The sequence below is a fragment of the Echiichthys vipera genome, assembly GCF_963691815.1.
Source record: "Echiichthys vipera genome assembly, chromosome: 16".
NCBI classification, from domain to species: domain Eukaryota; kingdom Metazoa; phylum Chordata; class Actinopteri; order Perciformes; family Trachinidae; genus Echiichthys; species Echiichthys vipera.
Genome location: NC_139841.1, coordinates 16,073,539 through 16,095,679, shown reverse-complemented (window position 1 = coordinate 16,095,679; position 22,141 = coordinate 16,073,539). Strand labels below are relative to the sequence as shown.

The 22,141-nt window shown below is 40.3% G+C and overlaps 1 protein-coding gene across 1 annotated transcript; it reads left to right on the top strand.

The window, feature by feature from the left end:
* Positions 1-3,490: 3,490 nt before the first annotated feature.
* fgf10a (fibroblast growth factor 10a) lies at positions 3,491-22,124 on the top strand. The gene is made up of 3 exons (XM_083929903.1): positions 3,491-4,162; positions 19,062-19,165; positions 21,344-22,124. Exons 1-3 carry the CDS (start codon positions 3,715-3,717, stop codon positions 21,542-21,544), a joined length of 753 nt encoding a protein of 250 aa, XP_083786029.1. The 5' UTR covers positions 3,491-3,714; the 3' UTR covers positions 21,545-22,124.
* The last annotated feature ends 17 nt before the right edge of the window (positions 22,125-22,141 follow it).

Here is a 22,141-nt window from a genome sequence, read left to right as displayed (position 1 = left end):
CATTCATGGATGGTGCCTTCAGACGCACATGAGTACAATCAATTGCTTTATTTTTTTTAATTTGTTTTAAGAATCCGTTTTGATTTGTTCTTAATATGTGACTGTTTGTTAATTATTTTCAGCCAGATTTTGCTGTGCTGCACCACAAATACACAGGCTGAAATGTGCGTACACGATCTCAGACCAGACGTGAGATTTGATCGTAGCTCCCGCTCAAGTCCAAATTGATAAATGCCAAAGTTTGCCAGGAAATGGCCGTAGGCCGTTTTTCTGCCGTACATTCGTTTGATAAATGAGCGCCAATGTATCAACACTGCTAGTTTCTTCTTTAGATGAAATCCTGTCTGTACATTTTTGCTTTAGAGAATTATCTTGCAGCACACTCAGTCCAAATAATGTTTAAAAGCTTGCTAAGACACCACACAAAGTTTACGATATACAAGCCGTAAATCTTTAATTACATACAAAAGACCTACATCGTTAAAGTGCTGTCCGTAGTGCTGATATAGGTTTGCAGGTGTGTGTGTGTGTATTTGAAAAAATGATTTTCTATGTTAATAATTGCTTTATAAAATAGAAAAGAAAAGCAGTGGAGCCTGAGGTGACTTTTACATTGCTTGTTTTGTCAAACCAACAGTCAAAAACTCAAAGAAATTCAGTTTATGAACACATGAGAGAGGAAAACGAATCTTCACAATTAAAAAGCTGGAAGCACAAAATGTTTGGTAGAAGTTGACATGAATGACAGATTGTTGGCAGCATACATAAAGATGTTTAATCTCAGTGAGAGTTAACCACCTTTAATCCTGTGCATGTTTTTCTTTTGACATAGTTATTGCTGTGCTGTTGGTGCACCGCCAAAAGGATTTATTTTAAAATCCTGATGTACTAATGGATTGACAGCAGGGGCTACAGGAAGGAAGACAGAAGAACGTGATAACTCAAATCTATCTGCTGCATACCTCTGACAGGAGTCAGTAGGTCCAGTAATAACTGACAAACTTATGAGAGAAGAGAAGAGAAGAGAAGAGAAGAGAAGAAGGAAGGGTGGAGATATGGCTGTTGTCTGACAATGTGAAAAGGAAATTAAACAATTCTGAAACCAGACAGTAGACCTAGATTCTTGAAAGGTGAAACGCAGCAACACACGTAATGTATAACTTGAACTTAACAGTGATGTTTATCTAAAGATTAAGGTCCAAGTAAAGAAATCACTTTATAGTATCTGTCAAAATAGCTGAGGGGGACTTGAATCAGCTCAAAACTGGCCTGTGCATCTTCACAGAGACGAAGCCTTTAGCCATTATCAGAGATATGTAGCTATGGAGGATGGAGGATTTATAGGTTTTTAATGCCATCACAAACACAGGAGGTAATTTTACTAATGATCATCTCTTCAACTAGAGAAGAAAAAAAAATCCGGAATGTAAGTCAGAGACAGCATTTATAGAGATGGCTCAAGATATTGAGGTAGCCTCTTAAAATTAAACATCAACAATTCCAAAATATTAAGGAAGAGGTTGGATCTGTGATGGAAGTAATAGTGTGAGGTGTCAGGTTAATAATGGCTGCTGTGTGCGCATGCATAAATATGACTGGATGTTACAAGTCAGCTGGTAGCCGCAGAGCTTTGAATGAGCCAGTGATTGTGAAGCATGAATGAAGCAGCTGACGCCAATCAGCTAATGCAAGAGCGACTTCAGCTTTCTGCCTGAACTGACGCTACGCTTCATCTTTTATTTAGAGTTGCATTTATTTAAGTTACCTCCCCAGTAACTAATATGTACTGAAAACTAGTAGAGACTATGATATGTGTCACTATTGTTTTGGTACTGATCAAAATACGCCCTAGTCCAGCCTAGAGAATTAAAAAAAACATCCAAAGATATCATTGGATGGATGCTCACAGTTGTATTTAGGCATTATTCTTGTAACGCACATTTAACATTTCAGAACGTAGAAACAATGTATGCATTTCACAAATAAGACTGTGCTATTGTGGTAGGCCTACCGTAAATAGACTGCAGTGGTCAATTGCTCGTAAGATGCCAACCATTTTGATAATTGTTAAATTAATCCTTTTTCATGCAACAATAGCAGAAAATGGTGTTTTCTGCTTATCAAACATGATGATTTCATGCTTTTCTTGCAAATTGACTGACAAAACAAAACATTTAAAAGACATCATCATCAGGAAGCTGGGATTGGCATTTTATAGAGCAACAATTAATCTGGAAATGAAAACAGTTGCCGTCTTAACTGTAAGTACCAAAACTCAGATGCCTTATCAGCAGTAGTACTGAACATTTTCAAACTACAGAAATATTAGAAAAATGGACATATAAAGAATGGTTTTCCGTTGGACCTGCTGTGCTCAACTGGTGGAGTTTTGTCTGGGAAGGGGAGGAGACAGAGAAAAGAGGGAGAGGGAGGGAAAGAGAAAATGGGTTGGGACAGACCCCCCCACCCCCTCCCTGCACACACGCACAAACACACATGTACATGTGCAGACACACATGCACGCAAACATAAATGCACGCTGCTCTTCAAAGCCAAGTGGTTTTCATAGACATCCAATTACACTAAGAGATGACATCTGGGGAACTGCAACAGATAAATAAGGTGAAAGGAAAGACAAGATTCAGTCACCTCAGAGAAACTCCAGATAACCAGACAGCCGCACCACTGATACAGATAGGAGAGAGGGAGAGGCAAGGAAAGAGGGAGGGGGCCAAAGGAGAGGGAGCCACACACAGGAGGAAAGAAGAGAGGCAACGCACTGCTTCAACGCTCAGACTCCAAGAGGACAGAGGAGAGATAGGGAGCTCAGCTCACTGACAAGACGCGCAACAAGAGAGGGGAGAAAGACGAGAGCTCCCGGGCTCAGTTATACTCAAGTGACTTCAAACCAGCTCCAACAAACCTAAGAGAAACAGAGAAAGAAGAAAAGAAGAAAGTCTGGATTCTGAGACTCTTTTTTGTGGCCTGCCTTGTTTGGATTTCTCAGAACATTTTATGAGAAGCAGCATTAATCCCTTTTTTTACTTCCTGTTTTTATTTATTCTTTCTTTTCTTTTTTGTACTGAGCAGTTTGACATCTTTTACCCAGACCTCCTCCCCCTTCCTACTATCCACCTCCCTGGACTGGAGAAGATCAGTGGTTTGGGACATGTGTGTGGAGTAGATTTAGCAGTGTATATGAATGAACTGTGTTTTTTGTCGTTGGATGTGAAAGTGTTAGTGTACACTTAAACTTTAAAACAGGATTTTGAGTGTGTGTGCGTGTGTGTGAGAGAGCGACCCGGAGCAAAGAGCAGCAGTTTTGGGAAGGGAGGGAGGAGGTGGTGAAAGGTCTTTGAGGCGAAACCCCCAGTTGTTCCCGTTGCGAGGTGATCTGAGTTATGGATGTTGACGCATTCCTGCGGCGCTGCTGAGGAATAAACAGCACCGGGGAACTACAGCGGAGTCGGCAGCAACACTGTAGGCTTCATCCCCACCGGCAGCTGCACCAGCATCATCGTCAATATTACCAATAACGCTACATCACATCTAACGCAGTCAGTTATTCTACAGGTGAGGTTCTGGGTCACCGGACAGAGGAGGTGCAGTCGGTCATTCAGGGGGAGTTTCTCCCACTCTCGCTCCCTCTCCCTGCACCCAGCTCAGCATGCACCAGCCCCTGAGCACATCCACAGCTCTCCCAGCTCCACTACCATGTGTAGATGGACAGTGACACAAGGTGCACCGGTCGCCTGGTTCTCCACCTGCCCTTACTTCAGACCTCCTTCACTCATCCTCTCTCTCGTCTTCCTTCTGCTGCTACTCCTGCTCGGACCCTCCTCATCCTCGCCTCTGTCTGCTGCATCGTCAGACTCTGAAAAGAACCACAATGCACTGCGACGGACTCCTCCTCTCATCTTCATCTCACACCCGCCACCTTCTTCGTCGCCCGCACCGTTGCACGCATCCTCTGCAAGGTTGCCGCGGGCAACCAATGTGTCATCCTACTCCGCGACGGTCATCGGGCGCCACGTGCGGAGCAGCTACAACCATCTACAAGGAGATGTGCGCAGGAGGAAACTGTTCTCCTTCCAGAAATTCTTCCTTCGCATTGACAAGAAGGGAAAAGTTAATGGTACCAAAACTGAGGATGATCCATACAGTAAGTCAACTTTGTTACTTTTTTAAAAATATATTTAATTGTTTTTTATATATATTGAGATGTATATCAACATGGCGAAAGCAACTTGTGAGAATGAGAAGGTTATCTTGGGTTTACATAAGCTTTTACAGAATAGTGAGCTAATTCATTTATTTTTAGTTGCACTACAAATTGATAGAAAAGTGCAAAGAAAAGTTTGTTTCATCTGTATGCCCATATCTGCCAGAGAAATTATGGACAGGTTCTGTCCCACTGTGTCTTGTGTGTTGATCTGTGTATAGAGATGTTTGATGTGTGAGATGGTTTTCCACCCTGGGCAACCGAGCAGACTGAGCCAGGTGATTGGGCAAAAGAACAAATAACAGAGCTGCGTGCTTCTCAGCCTTTTTACCATGTGTAGATAAAGGCCAGACTACAGAGAGTTAGGGAAGGGGGAGCATGACAGTGGGAGAGGAAAAAACAAAATGAGTAAGCCAAGAAGATAAAAAAGAGAGATGATCCACTGGAACCAATTAGAAATGGCCCAGAGAAAGTTCTTCTTTGAGGAATCTTTGAGGAAATATCTAAAACACAGCCATTACCAAACCCCTGGAGAGAATGACAAGTCCACTTACTCCTTGCTGAAATTGTGCTGCAGCTATAATGGTGGTGGGTGCATGCTAAGTATGAGGTTACACAAACTCAGTTGTAATAATTCAGAAGACGTAAGACGTAATAACCTTTGATTCCATGCTCCTTTTTCTGGTTGTGCATTTTTAGGGCTGTGAAGTATGATTTTAACCTTTATTTATCCTGAGAAGGGTCACTGAACACACATGCTGTTTTGTCAGCACCACTCAGCCTTTACATTCACACAGTCACACTCTTTCACACAGCGTGAACTCCCAGGTCCTTGTCCTCCACTGTGGGGCAATGAGGGCTCCACCGGCACCTTTAAGGCTCCTTGAGTTACCTTAACTTTTGTTTTTGAGTGAGGAAACAATACGATTACATGATGAATGTTAAATGCACACGTTTTGTGGAATCTCTGGTAAAATGATAGAACTGAAGATGCACGTTAGAGGCGAGGTAGAGTGTGTATTATTATACAATTATCACACTTAAAAACCAAACTGCACCACAATAGCTATATAGTAGTAGCAAAGCATTTCATCTGTACACTAGCAAATATATATATTCTTGTAGAGGTCATCATCATCGTTTATGACTGATCCAGAACAGAAAATCAGCTGTTATCATTCTGTAGTCCACAGTTTTATCTTCTAGTTAAACACATCTGGAAGTTCTCCAGGACTGCCACAGTCTTCTGGTCTCACACCGCCTAAGGGCACACTGACAGTAGTTGTTGAGGGAGAACAGAACATTACTCCCACATCTACCTGCCCAGATTTTCCCTGCCAGCTCACCAAATTAAGATGGGTGACGTCCAAAACACAAGCTAATTTCTTTAAGATTATACGACAAGCTCTTGCTGCATTACGTCTACTGTATGCATTTGAATCTGTCACAGCATGTCAAGCGTGCGTGCGTATGGGAATGTAATCTTCACAAATGGCTCTTTATCACTCTTACAACTTCATACACATGTCACAGGTTTGTATGCATCTGTCTGTGGGTCTGTACAAGCCTCTCCTGCTAAGAGCGCACACACACACTCTTGAGCACAGAGAGGCCAGTCTTGCACATGGCCTCCATATGGCAAAGCCCACTTTTATTAGGGCCAGGGCCAGTGTGAATATGTGTGTGCATGTGTGTGTGTGTGTGTGTGCCATTCAGACACCAAGGCTCTGCCAGACATGGCTGAAGGAATTTCAATTAGCGTCTCTTCCTCCCTCCCCTTGCCTGCAGTCCTCTGTGACACACACACACACACACACACACACACACACACACACACACACACACACACACACACACACACACACACACACACACACACACACACACACACACACACACACACACACACACACACACACACACACACACACACACACCATCAGGTCATGGCATTAGAAGCACAATCCATCAATTTCAACAGCTTCATTGTGGGGGGAAACAGGTGAGAACTTCCCAGAGGAAAAGGAAAATCTTAAATATGAGGACTTGGCCATGAAGGGTTGTCTTGGCAGTATATTTAGCGGGCAATTTTATCAAGTCAAATCTACCTGACGTCAAGTGCAGATGTGCAACATGTTTCAGATTAAAAGAAAATGAGTGGACATTTGGTGATAAACTAGAGAGATGTGCCACCTCCTGCTATTTTGTGTGGACTCTCAAATCAGCAGAGAACAAATTGTACCCTTCAAACTAAACCAAACAAAACATGTTTAAATTCTCCTCCCATAACTGAGAACATGGATGCAGTATTTGACATACTAGATCATTTTTGCATGATCATTCCTTCTCAGAAGTTCCAATACACTGTGTATTTTCTATATGCTAAAGATCATAACATTGTCCATTTATAGTTTATCGTCGTAGAGCTGAAAGAACCAAAACAACTTCTTGGAAGCTGACGAGACGTTTGGACAAATTAGGTCTTTGATGCAGGTTTTCTGGCCTTTATGTGCTCATTAAACACACATGCAAAAATCCTCTACATAGAACATACTATATCATATAATATACCTACATAACACAGTGTTAGAACATTTCTACAATGTGCAAACTTATGTGTTGCACATCTATAAGTTGACCCAAGATCTTATGTCAAAAAATGACCACTCATTTAGGAAAGCATCAAATCGAAAACTAGCGAGGTGGCAGTTAGTGTTGTTATCATGGTCTAGTAGTCTGGTAATGTTCAGGAGGTCAGGTTGTAAATGAGCGTCATTAGATGGTGTCAGAGGTGATGAAGAAGTTTTAGCCTCAGCTCCGGGGTCGAGGCTCTCCTCCACAGCCGAGCCTTTCTAATCATCTTGTCAAAGCTGGGGACGGTACATCATTCAGGGTTTAGGGCCTGGATTATGAATGTGTGCCCACTGGTGCACGTCAAGGTTTGTCCACTTGTGGTCATGTGATCAGTACCCTTCTCTCCATATCACCTCATAAGGCCTTCAAAAAAAAGCGCTTCTCGTGTAAATATAGACTAGGCAGTCGTGATTAGCACTGATCCCGCCACTGACCGTAAGCAACAAAACTGTCCGTGTTTTCGTCTCTCGATGTCCTCTTCAAACTGTCACATCTTGTTTACAAACAAAGCAATGAAACAAATAAAGCAATGAAACAAATAAAGCAATGAAACAAATGGACATGTGTTTGCACTCGGACCACAAACATGTGGTCGTGTGTAGCTCAATTAGTATCGAATGATGCCAACTTGACCGCAGTTGGAGCTTTGATTCTCACTGTGGCCACCCGGATTGTAAAAGCTGCCACACATACTTATTGTTCACATAAATCACAGTAGACACATTACCCACTGACATGAATGAATCAATTTATGGAGACTCTAATACTGGACATTATTCTGATTTAGCAGAGGTTATTCCATGTCCAGACTCATTACGCAGGTCTGCCCCCTCTGGTTTGACCTTTACCTATTGACCCCAGTCAGGAAGCTTTGTTAATGCAAAGGTCAACGCTTCACATAGTGCATCACTTGTGGCTGCCCTGTTACTCTGCCATTGTTAGTGATGTGGTGTCGCTGGAGGATGCATGTTTGACATTCTGCATGCAAGACTACAAAACATTTAGATTTCCAATATTATCTTTACATCAAAAATCAGCTCGGCAATAATTTAGCCCATAATTGGATTAAAGGTTTTATTTCCTTAATATAATATAATTCAAGAAGTGTTTGCAAGTGTCAGTATCTTGGAACAAGACACAATAAGATAGTTAAGAGCCACCACCGCCAGCTATATAGTCGCAGCAAAGCATCTCATCTGTATACTAGCAATATAAAGATCATCATCATCAAAATCATCATCTTTAATGACTGATCCAGGACAGAAAAAACAGCTGTTATCATTTTTTAGTGGTTAGTTTGTCTGTCAGCAGGATTACTGAAAAACAACTGGCCAGATTTTCATGAAACTTGGAGGAAAGGTGTAGCACAGGCGAAGGAAGAACCCATTGAATGGGAGCGGATTTGGAGCGGATCCGAATCACAGGGCAGATACACTCATTATGTTCTTATTTTGGTTAAGATTGCGAGATATAGCATTTGTGCTGCCTTCATATGGTGTCGAAATGATCACAAACATTAGTTCCCCTCTGGGAAAACTCACATGCATTGGGAGATAGGGCTTGTGTTGGCTGAGTGCCCTTCAGTTTCTACTTTTTACTTGCCTATTAAGAATTATAAAAATGACTTTGTGAGATGGTGATTTGTACAGTTAAACTCCATATCACAAAAAAAGCAAGAAGCAAAAAGCACCAAGAAACGCTCTTATCAGTTTCTTTCTCTTTTAAAACTAGTGTAATATAAATGTGTGTTTAGGGGACATTTGAATGAGGTCTTCAAAACCACAAGCACTTCTTCATCCTTCTCTGCATCCATGAAACGCCGATGACTCAGCAAGGTTAACGCAAAACAAAAATGAGGCACGTGCTTGCTCTTCCTGAGCATCTTAAAATGAGTCCCAGACTTTTCCCCTTTCTTCAGTTTCTGTACGTCTTCATTTTGGTTCTTTTCTCCCAGTGCTCTGCTTGATGAGCTTGTTTAGGGTTCTCATGGGAAAAGGTAACATTGTGGCCCATAAAAGAGAGTTATGAGAAGGTACTGTACGCACCAGACTTTAGTGTCAGTGTTGCTTTCTATTCAAAGTTACTTCGACATATTCATGGACTCTTCTGTCCAACAGCCATAAATAACAGCGGTGGCAAATGTCCATGCACAAGCTTGTTCAGGAAATACGGGACCTGTCATCAATACTCCTGAAGCTGCCACAGCCAAGTTTTAACATCAACAATTACATTCAGCTGTACTCTGAAAACATACAAAAGACATATACTGCGTCTGATCCTCCCACAAACTACACTGACAAACTACAACTACACATTTTGCTAATGACTGAAAAACATAGGAAGGGCTCCTGATAGGTTGTAAACAAAACTAATGTAAAACCATTCAAGATGAAAGGATGAAAATAGTTAGGCTCTTTTACTTGATCACTTTATATCAGCTCATGAGCTGCAATTTGCTTGTGTGGACAAGCAAATCATCAATTCATTTTCACATGCCACTCTTTATGATGATGTCTGCAGTGATTGTCTGGATAAAATCAATCTAATTTCTGAATCATGACTCCTTTTGCTGGAATCTACGGAGCAAACGCCGTAACCATCCTGCAATAAACATTACGCAATATTGATTATCTTATGTAAGAACAAGGTTCTTTTAAAACCGAGACAAAGCATTGATAATATTGTTGTAGACTAAGAAAGATGGATTAACAAGCCATTTACTGGTATTCATTGGAAGATTAATGGGACTCAAATGATTACATAATCTAATTTTACAAATCATAACCAGGCCGTCCATATCTACTTTTTCATTGACAAAACCTGCATGTTCTGATGTACAGGTGAAACAAAGGCTGTGAGGTCCTAAGTCTTGCTAAGTTTACCTTCTAATGAAATGTACAACTTGCTTTTATTAGACAGTCTCAGACTTTGGAAACTTTCAAAGGCTCCAATATGAGTTATGCAAGAACTTCTCTGGCCCGTATTGTGGCAAGATATGCAGCGCTCATTGGTGTTTGGCATTTTCATCTCCTCGTGACTGCAAGTGATGTTATAGTAATAACAAGACAGTTGAGTAACTTATAAGTTAATCTAAAAAGCTTATCTTTTGTAAATCTGCAATAGATGTTAATACTGATTTAATATATATATATTCTGGCTAAGGCAAGATAAGTAAAACTTATCCCTACCAACCTTAGTCAGCACTATTTTCCATCTCCCACACGGGGGTGAATGTGAAGGTTCAGAGGTCCAGCTGTATGAGCGCCCTTTGACCCCATAACCACACAAAGAGGGTAATTTACGGAGCATGTGTGTCATGCTTCATGCTTTTGGATGTGGATTTGAAACTGGAAGAAAAATGACCTGCTGAAAAAAATCAGAACAACTCTTCAAAGTTAATAAAAGATGTTGTGAGGATTTTTTTGTATTGTTAAAGCTCTGTTTTCATATTTTTGAAAGCTCATTGTTTTTACCAAGAGGACAATGACAGGATCTGTCTCATTTTCCCATCACTGTTTACATTTTTTCCTATCGTCGCTGCCTGATATTTTCACATTAATTCCCTCCCCTGTCCATTAATGTGTCAGCTACAATGTGACTGAAATAAGAGCCAGATTTCTGGAGGGAGACCCTGCCACAAACCCGACCAGTCAGGCACCACCTTAAACAAAAGTTTTCAGCACCAAATCATGTTTCTGTAAGATCTTTCACTGCGTTGGAGCATTTCAGCTCTCAAGAGAAAATGTCTCCAAACATCTAGAGTCGATTACTATCCGCAGAGAAAGAATCCTAAATTGGACATCTTTGTTTTGATGGACGGCCTTTTTCATTGTTTATGTTATGTGGAGGATTCTTGCAGAGTACAATCATGAATACCCTTGAGAGAGGAAGAGAAAGAGAAACCGGGTTAAATACTCTGATTTACAACTAGTTCTCAGTAATCAACCAGATTTCTAAACAACTATCAAGATTTAGTGTGATTCATCATTTCCCTGTAGCTGGTATGTGGTAGATAATCTGCAAAATGAGCAAAGTTGTACTTTACCAATATATGCATCTTGAAGTTGTGTGGTAGTTCTGGATACATCTGTATGGAAGCATATCGTTGAAGTTTTATACAACTACAGAGTCTGTATTATCAATACAGAGATGCATTTGCTGTCTGAATGCAAACATATTGCCCATTTAGCTCAGTTTCTAGCTTATCTCAGTGCTGTCCTAACAATAATCCAACAGTTTGTTGTTGTCTAAATTACAAATCATTACATTCAGAAACAAATGGTAATATTCATGTTGGAATAAACAAGGAGGGAAACCTTGTTAGCATCATTTTTTATCTAATTTGCCATGTCAGCAAGACATTTTTCTCTATGGCTAAATTTTATAATGCTAATCTCAGAAAAATTTAAGTCAGTACTACTTCAGTCTAGAGAGGAAAAAGAAAAAAACTGTGAAACAGATTATAATAATTTCAAACAATGTGTAGTTTAATTGATGCATCTGCAGCATAATCATAATTACAGGAGATGGACCTTTAGACTGTAAAGTGGGCTGAACAGTGACCTCTTGTAGCTGGAGACAGAACATATTTCTGACTCATGTAAATCTAATTTCCAGGAGAAAATTTAAAGTAATTTAATTAGTAGATTATTAATCGGGCAGTCAACAGAAAATAAACAGAATTTATTTTACTTTTTTTAATCTCAAGTACCAAACTTTCTCCGGTTCCTACTTCTCCAACGTGAGGATTTACTGCTTTTCTCTGTTTTATTCAATTGTATATTAAATATATATTTGGGTTTTGACTGTTGAGGGGGCACAACATTTGAAGATGTTACCTTTAGCTCTAAGAAATTGGGATGGGAAGTTTATAGAAAGACCAATTAATCAACAAAGTAATAGATTAATCGGCAATGAAAATAATAGTAATTGGCAGCCCTTTACACAAATCACAAAACCAAAAACAATGAGCCTTAATTGTATTGCAATATATTCTTATCATACATTCTCTACCAGCAACTGTGTTGCACTGGAAGCCTAGTACTGAATGTGTCATTTTGGTGTTTGCCTGGTGCATGTGAACAGGCAGAATTGATGGCCAGTAAAGCAGCGGGAGGTGAAGAATAGCACCTGTGACAGATCACATCCAGGGCTGCTGCCATATAGACACCACGTCTTCTAGAAGCCCCCCACCAAATACCCACACCCCTCATGTTCCTGCTCCTCCATACTTTCTCACCCTGCTACATGCACACACACACACGCAGGCACATACTCACACACACTCACTGCATGAAAGTGAGGCTCTTAATGAAGTCATCAAAGGTAGAGCCGAGAGCCGAGAGTTGAGTCCAGAGAGGCATCTGGACAGCCTGGACGTTTGAACAGAGCAGCCAGGAATGCCAGCTAATTACCCTGTATGTGTTTATGTGTGTGTGTGTGTATGTGTGTGTGTGTGTGTGTTGCACTGTATATGTACGAACATGAACTCATGTGAGGAGAAACAAAGAAAATGAGAACAATACAGAAAGTCGCATGTGACAAACTGAATAATATTTGTGCATGTCTGTGCATTACGTCTGTGGTGTAAAATAACAGGATTTCTAAAGCTGCAGGTCCAACGCCAACATCTTCAACCACAACAGTTGGGCAACATCTCACTGGTGGCTGAACTGTAAATGAAAAATGTGTGAAATGCAGACGACCGTCGCAGCACTTTGCATGAAAACATAACTCCTGCCGTGTCAGGCCTGTGAAATGTTTTGACAGAAACTGGCAGTTTTGGCACTTTATCATGTTACAAAGTCAACTGTGTTAAAGGAATCACAATATCTCAGGTGGTTATGGATTTTTTTCTTTTTTTTTTTGCTCCTCTCCATCAAATCACCATTAACATCGCTGGGAATTTCTTTTGGTTTCCTCCCAGCTGCTCTTAAATGTGTGTGACATAACTTGCTGCGGTCTTGCTGTGCTCGGTAAAGTGATCTCAAATTATGCGGTGCTGGAATGATGAGCAGCGCATACGAGAAACTTAACGCTATCTGTTGGCTAGACCTCTGGTATTTTAAACTGATGGTTTTCACTCAGGTGATCCCTTTTGTTTGATTTTGGAATAATCTGGGTTTGTTTTTCTTTTCGTACCCCGGCCAGTTTTGAAATTACATACAGCTTGAAGAACAGCTTGCGGTTTCAGCTATTTCTGTCCAGCAAGAAAGACAGTGATGCGAGTGTTCCTGTCGGGGACGGAAATAAAACCATTATGGGGGCAAGAATCAGCTAAATAAGACAGTGAGTGCAGGTCAAATAGAACAATTCTGCTAATGAAAAAAATACTTAAGAAGAAACCCACACAATATTGTGCACAAAAAGAGTCTGTACCCCATTCAGCTCAGTTTCTGGCTCATCTCAGCGCTGTCCTAACAATAATGGAACAGTTTATTGTTGTCTAAATAATAAATCAAAGTGTCAACAAACTGCAAAACAGATATGCACGTTGGAGTAAACACCGGTGGGAACGTTGTTAGCATCATTTCCATTTAATTTACCATGAAAGACACTTTTCTCCATGGTTTAATGTTGTAACGTGTGTAAACAACGGCGCCAGTTCTTGGGAGGAAATAAAAACATTTTTGGGGTAAGAACAAGCTTAACAATATTTTGAGTGACAGTCAAATAGAACAATTCTGCTAATAAAAAAAACACTTAAGAAATCCATTCAATGTAATGCACAAAAGGGCGCACAATATTTGTTTAATCCAATTCATGGTGCAGAACATTAATACAAGCACAACACATTTAAAAAAGAAATCAGTTTACCAAAAATTCAGATTGTTAAATAAATGTGTCCATAGTCATAAATATGAAAACAGACGCCTGTTTTCCCAGCCCTAGTCAAAACCGTCGGCCAGGCAGGCTTTGATGTGGCCACTTAGCGCGGGACGATACTGTTGTCAACCACATCAGTCTAAACCAATACTTCAACACACTCAAAACACATAATATACAGCAGTTTTCTCTCCAACCCAATATCTTCACCAGCACTCACCAAACAAACTGCACAACCGAGAAGTGTTTATAGTCTCTCAGACTTCAAATAATAATGCAAAAGAAATCATTTAATCCTGTCAAAACCACAGGTTTGCTGAATGCAGCAGCGGCCAAGAAGACGTGTTAGCATGTGTTCTGCTCTTTGTTTTTTTGTATCAGGCTGTTTAATATTTCAACTGATATCTGATTTGGTGGTCCATTCTATCCTTTCTGAATTCATCTATTGTTTGTTTTTGTATCTATTGTTTTTTACTGGCATGGATTTTCTTTTCCTTTGAGTCTTTGGTGGTGTCATAGATGTTAACTCATGTCACAATGAATAAAAGACATCGTCAGTCACTGCAAATCGGATATTAAATCTTTATTTAAAGAAAACATAATAGCCATTTTTGCCATTTCTTGGATGACACATTTTTATGTCACATCTAAAAAAAAGAGTCAGAGAATTAACCGCTGTAGGAAAACGCAGGAAACTAAGTATTGGACCCAGAATAAAAGAACCAAATCAGTTCCATTCTTCTCGCTGAGGGGAGTTCATGATACAGTTAGTCTGCAAGTGACAATATTTCACAATACAGAGCTAGACCACTCCAGGTTGCAGGCACGCAGTAGACCCACTCACAGCTGGTCACCATGTCGAGGTCAAATTGTAAACAACCGCTGTATAATCTTCAAAAAAGCCCCTGGATAAACAGTGGAAACATTTTCATAACCTCCCTTAACCTCTAGGTTCAGTTGGAGTCTCACTGACCGCGTTTCTAAAGGGGGCCTGGCGGGGGTCGACAGGAGGTCTGCAGGATGTGTGTGTTCCTCTATGTGTGTGTTTCTGTTTGTGTGTGGCTGTGTGAGCATGTTTGTTCTTATGTATATGTACATTTGTCTGAAACGTGACGATGAGTATTTGAATCATCTGAAATTGCGAGTGAAGGTCACCATTGACTTTGAAATTATAAACAACAATTTTATACTTTTTGATCTTCTTAAAATATCTTCTAATCATAAAGTGAGACATCAATTCAAAATGATTAATGTAGCACATGGTAAACTAAACTAAACTAAAAACATGGTGCAACTGAAGTACTGTTGACTGGAGTTGAGAGAGCGCACTGAAATATGTCACTTCAAGTAGAAATATTGTTTATTTACTTAAATATAACTCAAGCTTACCTGCGTTGATAAGTACTTTGTTGCATCTCCTCCCTCCTCTTGCTTCCCTCTTTCCCTATCATCTCTCCTCTGTTGACTCTCTAAGAAAAACATGAAATACCCAAAACCATACTTAATACATTAATGTCAAACCAAGGTTAATACTATATATCCTCTCACTTGGGTAATAAAGGAATAACTGTAGGCTACTCCAACAGTACTTTATTCAACAATAGACTTTCTCTGCTAGCAAACTGTTCCAGCATGCCAGTGCATGTTAGGAAGCAACTTGTGCCTTATGGCTACTCAGCCCGATTAAAAGGTCCCATATATTAAAAAGAGATTTCAAAGTCTTTTTTTATTGAGCAGGTCCAGGTTCTATATGAATACTGTTAAAGTATCAAAACATTCATTACACAGAGAAATGCACACAGCCTGTATTCAGAAACTGTGTGTGCGTGTGTGTGTGTGTGTGTGTGTGTGTGTGTGTGTGTGTGTGTGTGTGTGTGTGTGTGTGTGTGTGTGTGTGTGTGTGTGTGTGTGTGTGTGTGTGTGTGTGTGTGTGTGTGTGTGTGTGTGTGTGTGTGTGTGTGTGTGTGTGTGTGTGTATTTAGACAGACAGTATGAAAAATACATATTTTCTTTTTTTAACATAAAAGAATGTAAATATGTTTTAGGAAAAGGCTCAAACACAAGTATGAACTAGAAAATCAGCATAATAAGGGATCTTTAAACACTGAGGTTGACTGGGAAAGAGGGACGAAACCTGAGAGGCTGACCACAAGGGGAAACTGAGAGAAGGGTACAAGGTAATGGAGCCATTTAAAGAGAATGGTGATGAGGACAGAAGGAATAGGAGGAAGACAGAAATGAAGCAATATAAAAAGGTAAATGTTAATCAAAAGATATTAAAAAACAGCCGTCAATGTAATGTGGATTTAATATCAGAGACTAAAATATACAAGCACAAGTCATGATCTGCCAATAAAAGTAAAAGCACAAAACTTAATTGTGGTGTTTTTTGTATCTTCAGCCGGCTATCGTGTGTCTGATTTGCCTTTTAAAATGGCAGATTTCCATCAAGGTTTATGGATCTGACACTGTCACAGTGGCGTTGGCCTGTTAAACATCATAGTGGTCCGTATGAAGTAGTTGATGAAAAGTTTCTTACTGTTAGAATTCCAGGTTGTGTTTATTTGCACTTGTAGCTACGTTAGCGTCACAGCTTGGGTTTGACTGGCAAAGACCCTTTGGCTTGTTTTTATGAAAGTTGTAATGTTGCCCTGTGTTACACACAGGTGTTTGGCCTTGGTAGTAAAAAAAAAAAAATGCTGATAGCGGAAAATGTCCTTGCCTTTTATATTAACTCAACCCTGAGTTCTTTGTGTTTTCAGTGCGGGGTTATTAAACTTTTTTTCTTTGCACTTAAAAACATAAATTCATAATTAAGATGGGCTGACATCCAGTGGGTACTAGGAGGGATACAGTTGTCCCTTCTCAGACCAGACTCAAGACATTTTAAGAACAATGTATGCCTCGTTACATCCCCTTGAGGAGGAAAGCAACCCAACAACCAAAAGATATGAACGAGTCAAAGTGAAGTGTAAATTAAATTAAAGTTTTGCTTGAACCATTCCCTTATGGGTGTATGTGCATGACTGCATCTGTGTGCGTGTTATCACAAAAAAAGAAAGGGTCTGTGTTAGAAGCTTGGGTCCTGCTTTCCTCCGTTTCCTCACCATAAACTCTGTTGTTGCAATCTAAGCCTTTTGTTGCAGCCTGGCCTTTTAACTCACAGGCAGCCTTGGCTGCTTCTGGTAACTGGTAAGGGGGCCATAAAAGAGCCTTGTGCTTTGGTTTTTGACAAACCACATCAAACAGGAGGAGGAAAAAGGATTTGAACAGGTGGACCGGCCTGTAGCACAGCACAGGCAGATCTTGTTCTGGCGGATCACGCCTCAGAAATTTCAGTTGTGTGTGCAGCAGGATGGAACATTTTGAACCTGATAGATAAGTGTTGTGGTACATGTCTGTGTGAGTAATGGACTTAACATAAACGAGCCAACATGATGCACTGTGATCTTCGAAAATCTTCTTGAAGTTTAGCGGTTTAACAAGCCTTTCTTAATCAAATAAGGAACAGTGGGGGCGGATTAATTCCAAGGACTACACTTAACAGAAAGAAACAAGGCCGAAAACAGTTAAAGAAAAACAGCTACAGACATGCAAAACATTGTTTGTCACTGCAAAACATCAAGTTAAAGATGTATTTTAAGACAGTGGGAGACTACAGTGACATGGTGCAGTATTGATAGATGTAAAAGCAGTGAGAGAAAAGAAAGAAAGGTATCTCTTTCTGTAAAACGCAGCAGCTTGTGGACAGATGCTCTCAGATGTTTCCATCTGAAGCTACGACTCCTCAACCTTCAGCTCTCTGACCATCATAAAATCACACCAGGGCTGCAGGATGTTGCAAATCCCTGTCTAAGGGCGAGAGAGGGGGAAGGAGGGCAGGAAAAGGGCATCTGGTAAGAAGACAGGTTTAAATGAGATATGAGAGACATTTGCTTGATCTTTAACCCTTAACCTCATACTGTATTTATAGTTAGTTGCTTCTCCTGGTCACAGTCTCTTCTCAGGTTTCTTTTACTGCCAAAGGTGGGGAAAATCCTGAATCAGCTCGAAACAGAACTTGTGGATGTTCCAATAAATTGCACTTAAGGAAGGTGCAGTGTGCAGACCTTTCTTTATGTTTTAATACTGTCATTTTAAAATCTTTAGACTGACAATAATAGACCTCTAGAGATATTCTGGATCTTCTCCCTGGTTCTCACTTCATTCTCCAACTATTCCCTGCAACCACGCTCCACTTCCTACTGGGCTCTTTAGCTAATCCTCTCAAACCCCTGATAGTTTTATGGCTTGGTGTAACTGGCTTTAGGATGAGAGAAGAAAGGGCCGGCGACCACAGCTTAAACCAGTAATTGGTTCAGGCTTGAAAACTGATATGGACGCCTTGACCTCTTGCCAGTCTGGCAGCCAGAAAGCCTCTCTCCGTCCTGTCCGTGTGCCTGCCCGTCTGCTTGCCTGCCTCAGCTCCACTGGTCAGAAAAACAAACACAGAACGGAGAAATGTTTTTTTCCTGGCTTGCACCTCGGTCTTTTGGGCATGCAGCCCAAAAGCTAACCAGCAAATGAACAGGGGGCAAGAGGCCGGTCTGAGGTCTGACAGTCACACTGGGGAAAAAAATGAGAGGGGCAGGACTGGGGTTCACTTGTGCAAAAGAAACTGAGATGATTCAGGTTTCTCCTGCAGCATTTTAAGCTATTTTGCAAAATTATAAAAGGTAATTAACAGTAGTGCATGGTGACCTAAAACCTCATATTCCAAGACGCACATTTTCACATTTTAAACTAATTCTAATACAGTCAAATACCTATTTTTGTAAAAGAAAATGTTGTAACAATGCTAACTCTTACACGCACATCCAAATACTGTTAAAGGCATGTGCTGCACCAAAAGAAGGCAGCAATGAATACATAAAGAAAGGTCCACACTGTAGCTCCCTTAAGTGCAATTTATTGGCACATGCACAAGTTGTTTCAAGCTAATGCTCTTCTAATGCTTCCTCAGGCTTCAGTTTAAAGAAGAGCATTAGCTCCTAACGACACTTGTGGATGTGCCAATGAATTGCACTTAAGGGGGCTACAGTGTGCTGACCTATCTCTATGTTTTTGAGCGATGGTAAAAGGCTACAAAATTCAGCATTCGTGCCGAAGGGTTTAGCCAATTGATCGATTAGTTAATGGAAAGAAAATATATTTGACATCAATTTTGAAAGTCTACTAAGGTGATCAAAAAGATTTTTTTTTTGGGGGGGGGTTGTTTGGATTTTGTACTGATAATCAAACAAAACAAGCAATAAGATGCAACACTAATCTTCTTGTTGTACATGGTGTACATTTTACACAACGTTCTGACACACGTGTCTCTCTGTCTCTGCTGCACCAGGTATGTTGGAGATCAAGTCAGTGGATGTGGGAGTCGTGGCCATCAGGGGCCTCAGCAGTAACTACTACCTGGCAATCAGCAAGAAGGGAGAGCTATACGGAGCGGTGGGTATCTGTTCCCGTCCCATTTCACAATGACCTCCACGTTTTGATGTAGGATCTTGGATTACTTAATCCACAATCTCCTCTACTTCAAGGTGTTTAGTATCCCACATTTAGGCAAAACAATTCCTTGCAAAAAAAGACACTTTTCTTCCTTAGCTGGCGACTTTACTGTTCTTGAATGCTTTTTAAAACAATAGACAAGGCTGCAAGACTTTTTATGCCAGAAATAGGAACCACAGAGTTCGTCAATGTGAGCTCTCCTCTCTGCTACCTACCTGTCCTCCCCACTCCATTCAAAAACAGGAAACACAATCCGTCAGTTTCTCTTTTCTGCTTCAGTCCCTCTGGGGAGAGCAGCCCTTGTTTTATCCGTTTTCTCTCTCTCCTTTTCTTCATCTCAATCTCTCCCTCCTTTTTCTCTCTTGCGTACTTTGAAAGGCCCAACTTTCAGCGTGTCTCTCTGGGAGCCACACCACAGATGAAATGACACACGGTAGAAAAGACAGAAGCATTCTGTTGCATGGCCTGAAACTGAATTCCCATGACGTCTTTTGCCCGGTGCAACACAAGCCATAGTAGCACGGCAGTGAAGGGTTGGCGTTCGATTACACTTGATTGGTTTACACAGTGACTTCTTTATCTGGTGCTAATCAAGTGAAATCATTGTTTCATTACAATGTTTTAATGCAGATTGATACACGCAAGAGACACAAAGGATTATGATTGCCTTTAGGTTTTACCATCATTGAATTTGTATAAAATTCTCAAAGAGATGAAAAATGAATCCTGTCCAACAGTTTGTTCTCTATTAAATACAGAGATTTCTTAGATCTGGCAAGGAAGTCACTTAGTAAAACGGTACTGACAATATTATTTTTCATAATTCATTACCATAATTAGATGTCACTTATGATTACAGTTTCATTTTCCCCACTTTTTCAATCATTTTAATTGAAAGGGAGCCAGTGCACACGGTTTGGTCGTACCAAGCACCATACACATTAAAAAGCCGCACAGTGTCTGTAAAATATTCTCATTTTGCTTTGGGAACATTCAGTTTCACTTCTGGAACCAATTTAAACAGCTGTGGTGAGAGAGAGAGGGAGAGAGAGAGGGGGAGAGAGAGAGAAAGAGAGAGAGAGAAAGAGAGAGAGAGAGAAAGAGAGAGAGATATTGATAGAGAGTTATATTGTGCATATATATTGTGCGTGCGTGCGGGTTGAGTACATTTTTTGCTGTTTAAGCGACGTTAGCCTTAAGCACAAGGGCAGCTTCCAGTAAACTGACAAATGTTACTCTCTCAGATCATTTTCACTTTATTTACCAGTGGGTGGTCACTGTGGTAACATAAGCCACAAATGTGTTACGATGCCCATTGCTGGCCCAGAGCACGAACCTTTAAAACGTCGCATCTCATGCTAACCTCTCTGCCCCCAGCGACATCCTCTCCTCCCCCTATCCACTGACACAGACATCATCTACAACATTTTGTGTTTCATGTCTACTTTTTACAATTGGCCCTGATTACACTGATTGTGCAGCAGATTCTTAAGCAATTGCTGACCATTTGTTGATTCATGTTGTCACAGTAAGTAAAACATGTTGCTGTGCTCAGAACAACTTCTAGTACCAACTTAAGTGAGTTATGATGGTTATTAAGGCAGTGTATTGGCAAGAATATATGTTACACAGGCTTAGGGTTCAATATATTGCAATATGCTGCAATACTGTAAGCAAAGCGATATATTGCGATTTTTAAAATCTAATTTTAAGAGAGCTGCCATAGAGTATTATAAAGAACACACCACCATTTGCATACATTGTTATGAATTAGTGGAAGTATTACAACACTGCTATCTAGCGGTTGGGGGGTTATGAACAGAGTGGAGTGGGTTTCATACCATTAAAAGTATTAATTAATGTGACCTTTTTTCTTTATTGATTGTTTATAAAATGTAAGAAAATAGCGAAAAATGACCATCACAATTTCCTAAAGCCCAGTTGAATGCCTATTGTTCAATCAGATTGTTTGTTTAGTTTAACCAACAGTCCAAAAGCCAAAGATATTCAGTTTCCTGTCATACAAGACACAGTAAAGCAGCAGATCCTAGAAATGACCCAACTAATCGATACAGGTCTAACAATCTGAATTTTACACCTCTTGTCTTTCCTCTGCAGAGGGACTTTGGTCCAGATTGCCGCCTAATTGAACGCATTGAGGAGAACAAGTACAACACCTACGCTTCAGCAGAGTGGCGTAACAAGAAGAAGCACATGTTTGTGGGACTGAACGCCAATGGGAAGCCAATGAGGGGGAAGAAGACACGGAGGAAAAACACTGCCACTCACTTCCTGCCCATTGTGGTACAACCACGATGATTGGACATATCAGCCATGATAGAGCTCTGCAAACTGCAGGGTATCAGACTTTTTGGAGTTACAGCTATGGCTACATTGGGCAGATCTGAATCAGACCTGAATGATGCACTGAGGAGGACCAGAATGGAAACCTATGGACTTTTTATCTCTGTTGGATAAAGACATTTCTATTTTTAAAGAAAGAAAGATATATTGCTATACAATGTATATATTATTTTCTGTTTTAAGTTATCGAGTACATTGGCACAGTAGAAAATATGAAAAGAAATGACTTCTGTGCCAAAATGTGATTAGTAACTCACATTTGTAGATTTGTGTACATGTGATATGTGTTTGACTGGGAAAACAATGACAAAATGTGTAAGAGAAGAAAAGAAAAAGACACGAAGAGAAAGTATTGATAGAAAAGGAAAAGAGAAGTCATAAGGGTGAAAAAGTTCACGAAGGACCAAGGGTGAGAAAGTTCAAGAAGGACCAAGTCTAACACTATCATGTCTTTATTTCTTTGAATTTATTTATTTTGTGTAATATTTAACAAAAACAAACAAAAACACCAAAAGGGCAAATTCTTGTCTTTTTTTTTTTTTTTACCATTTA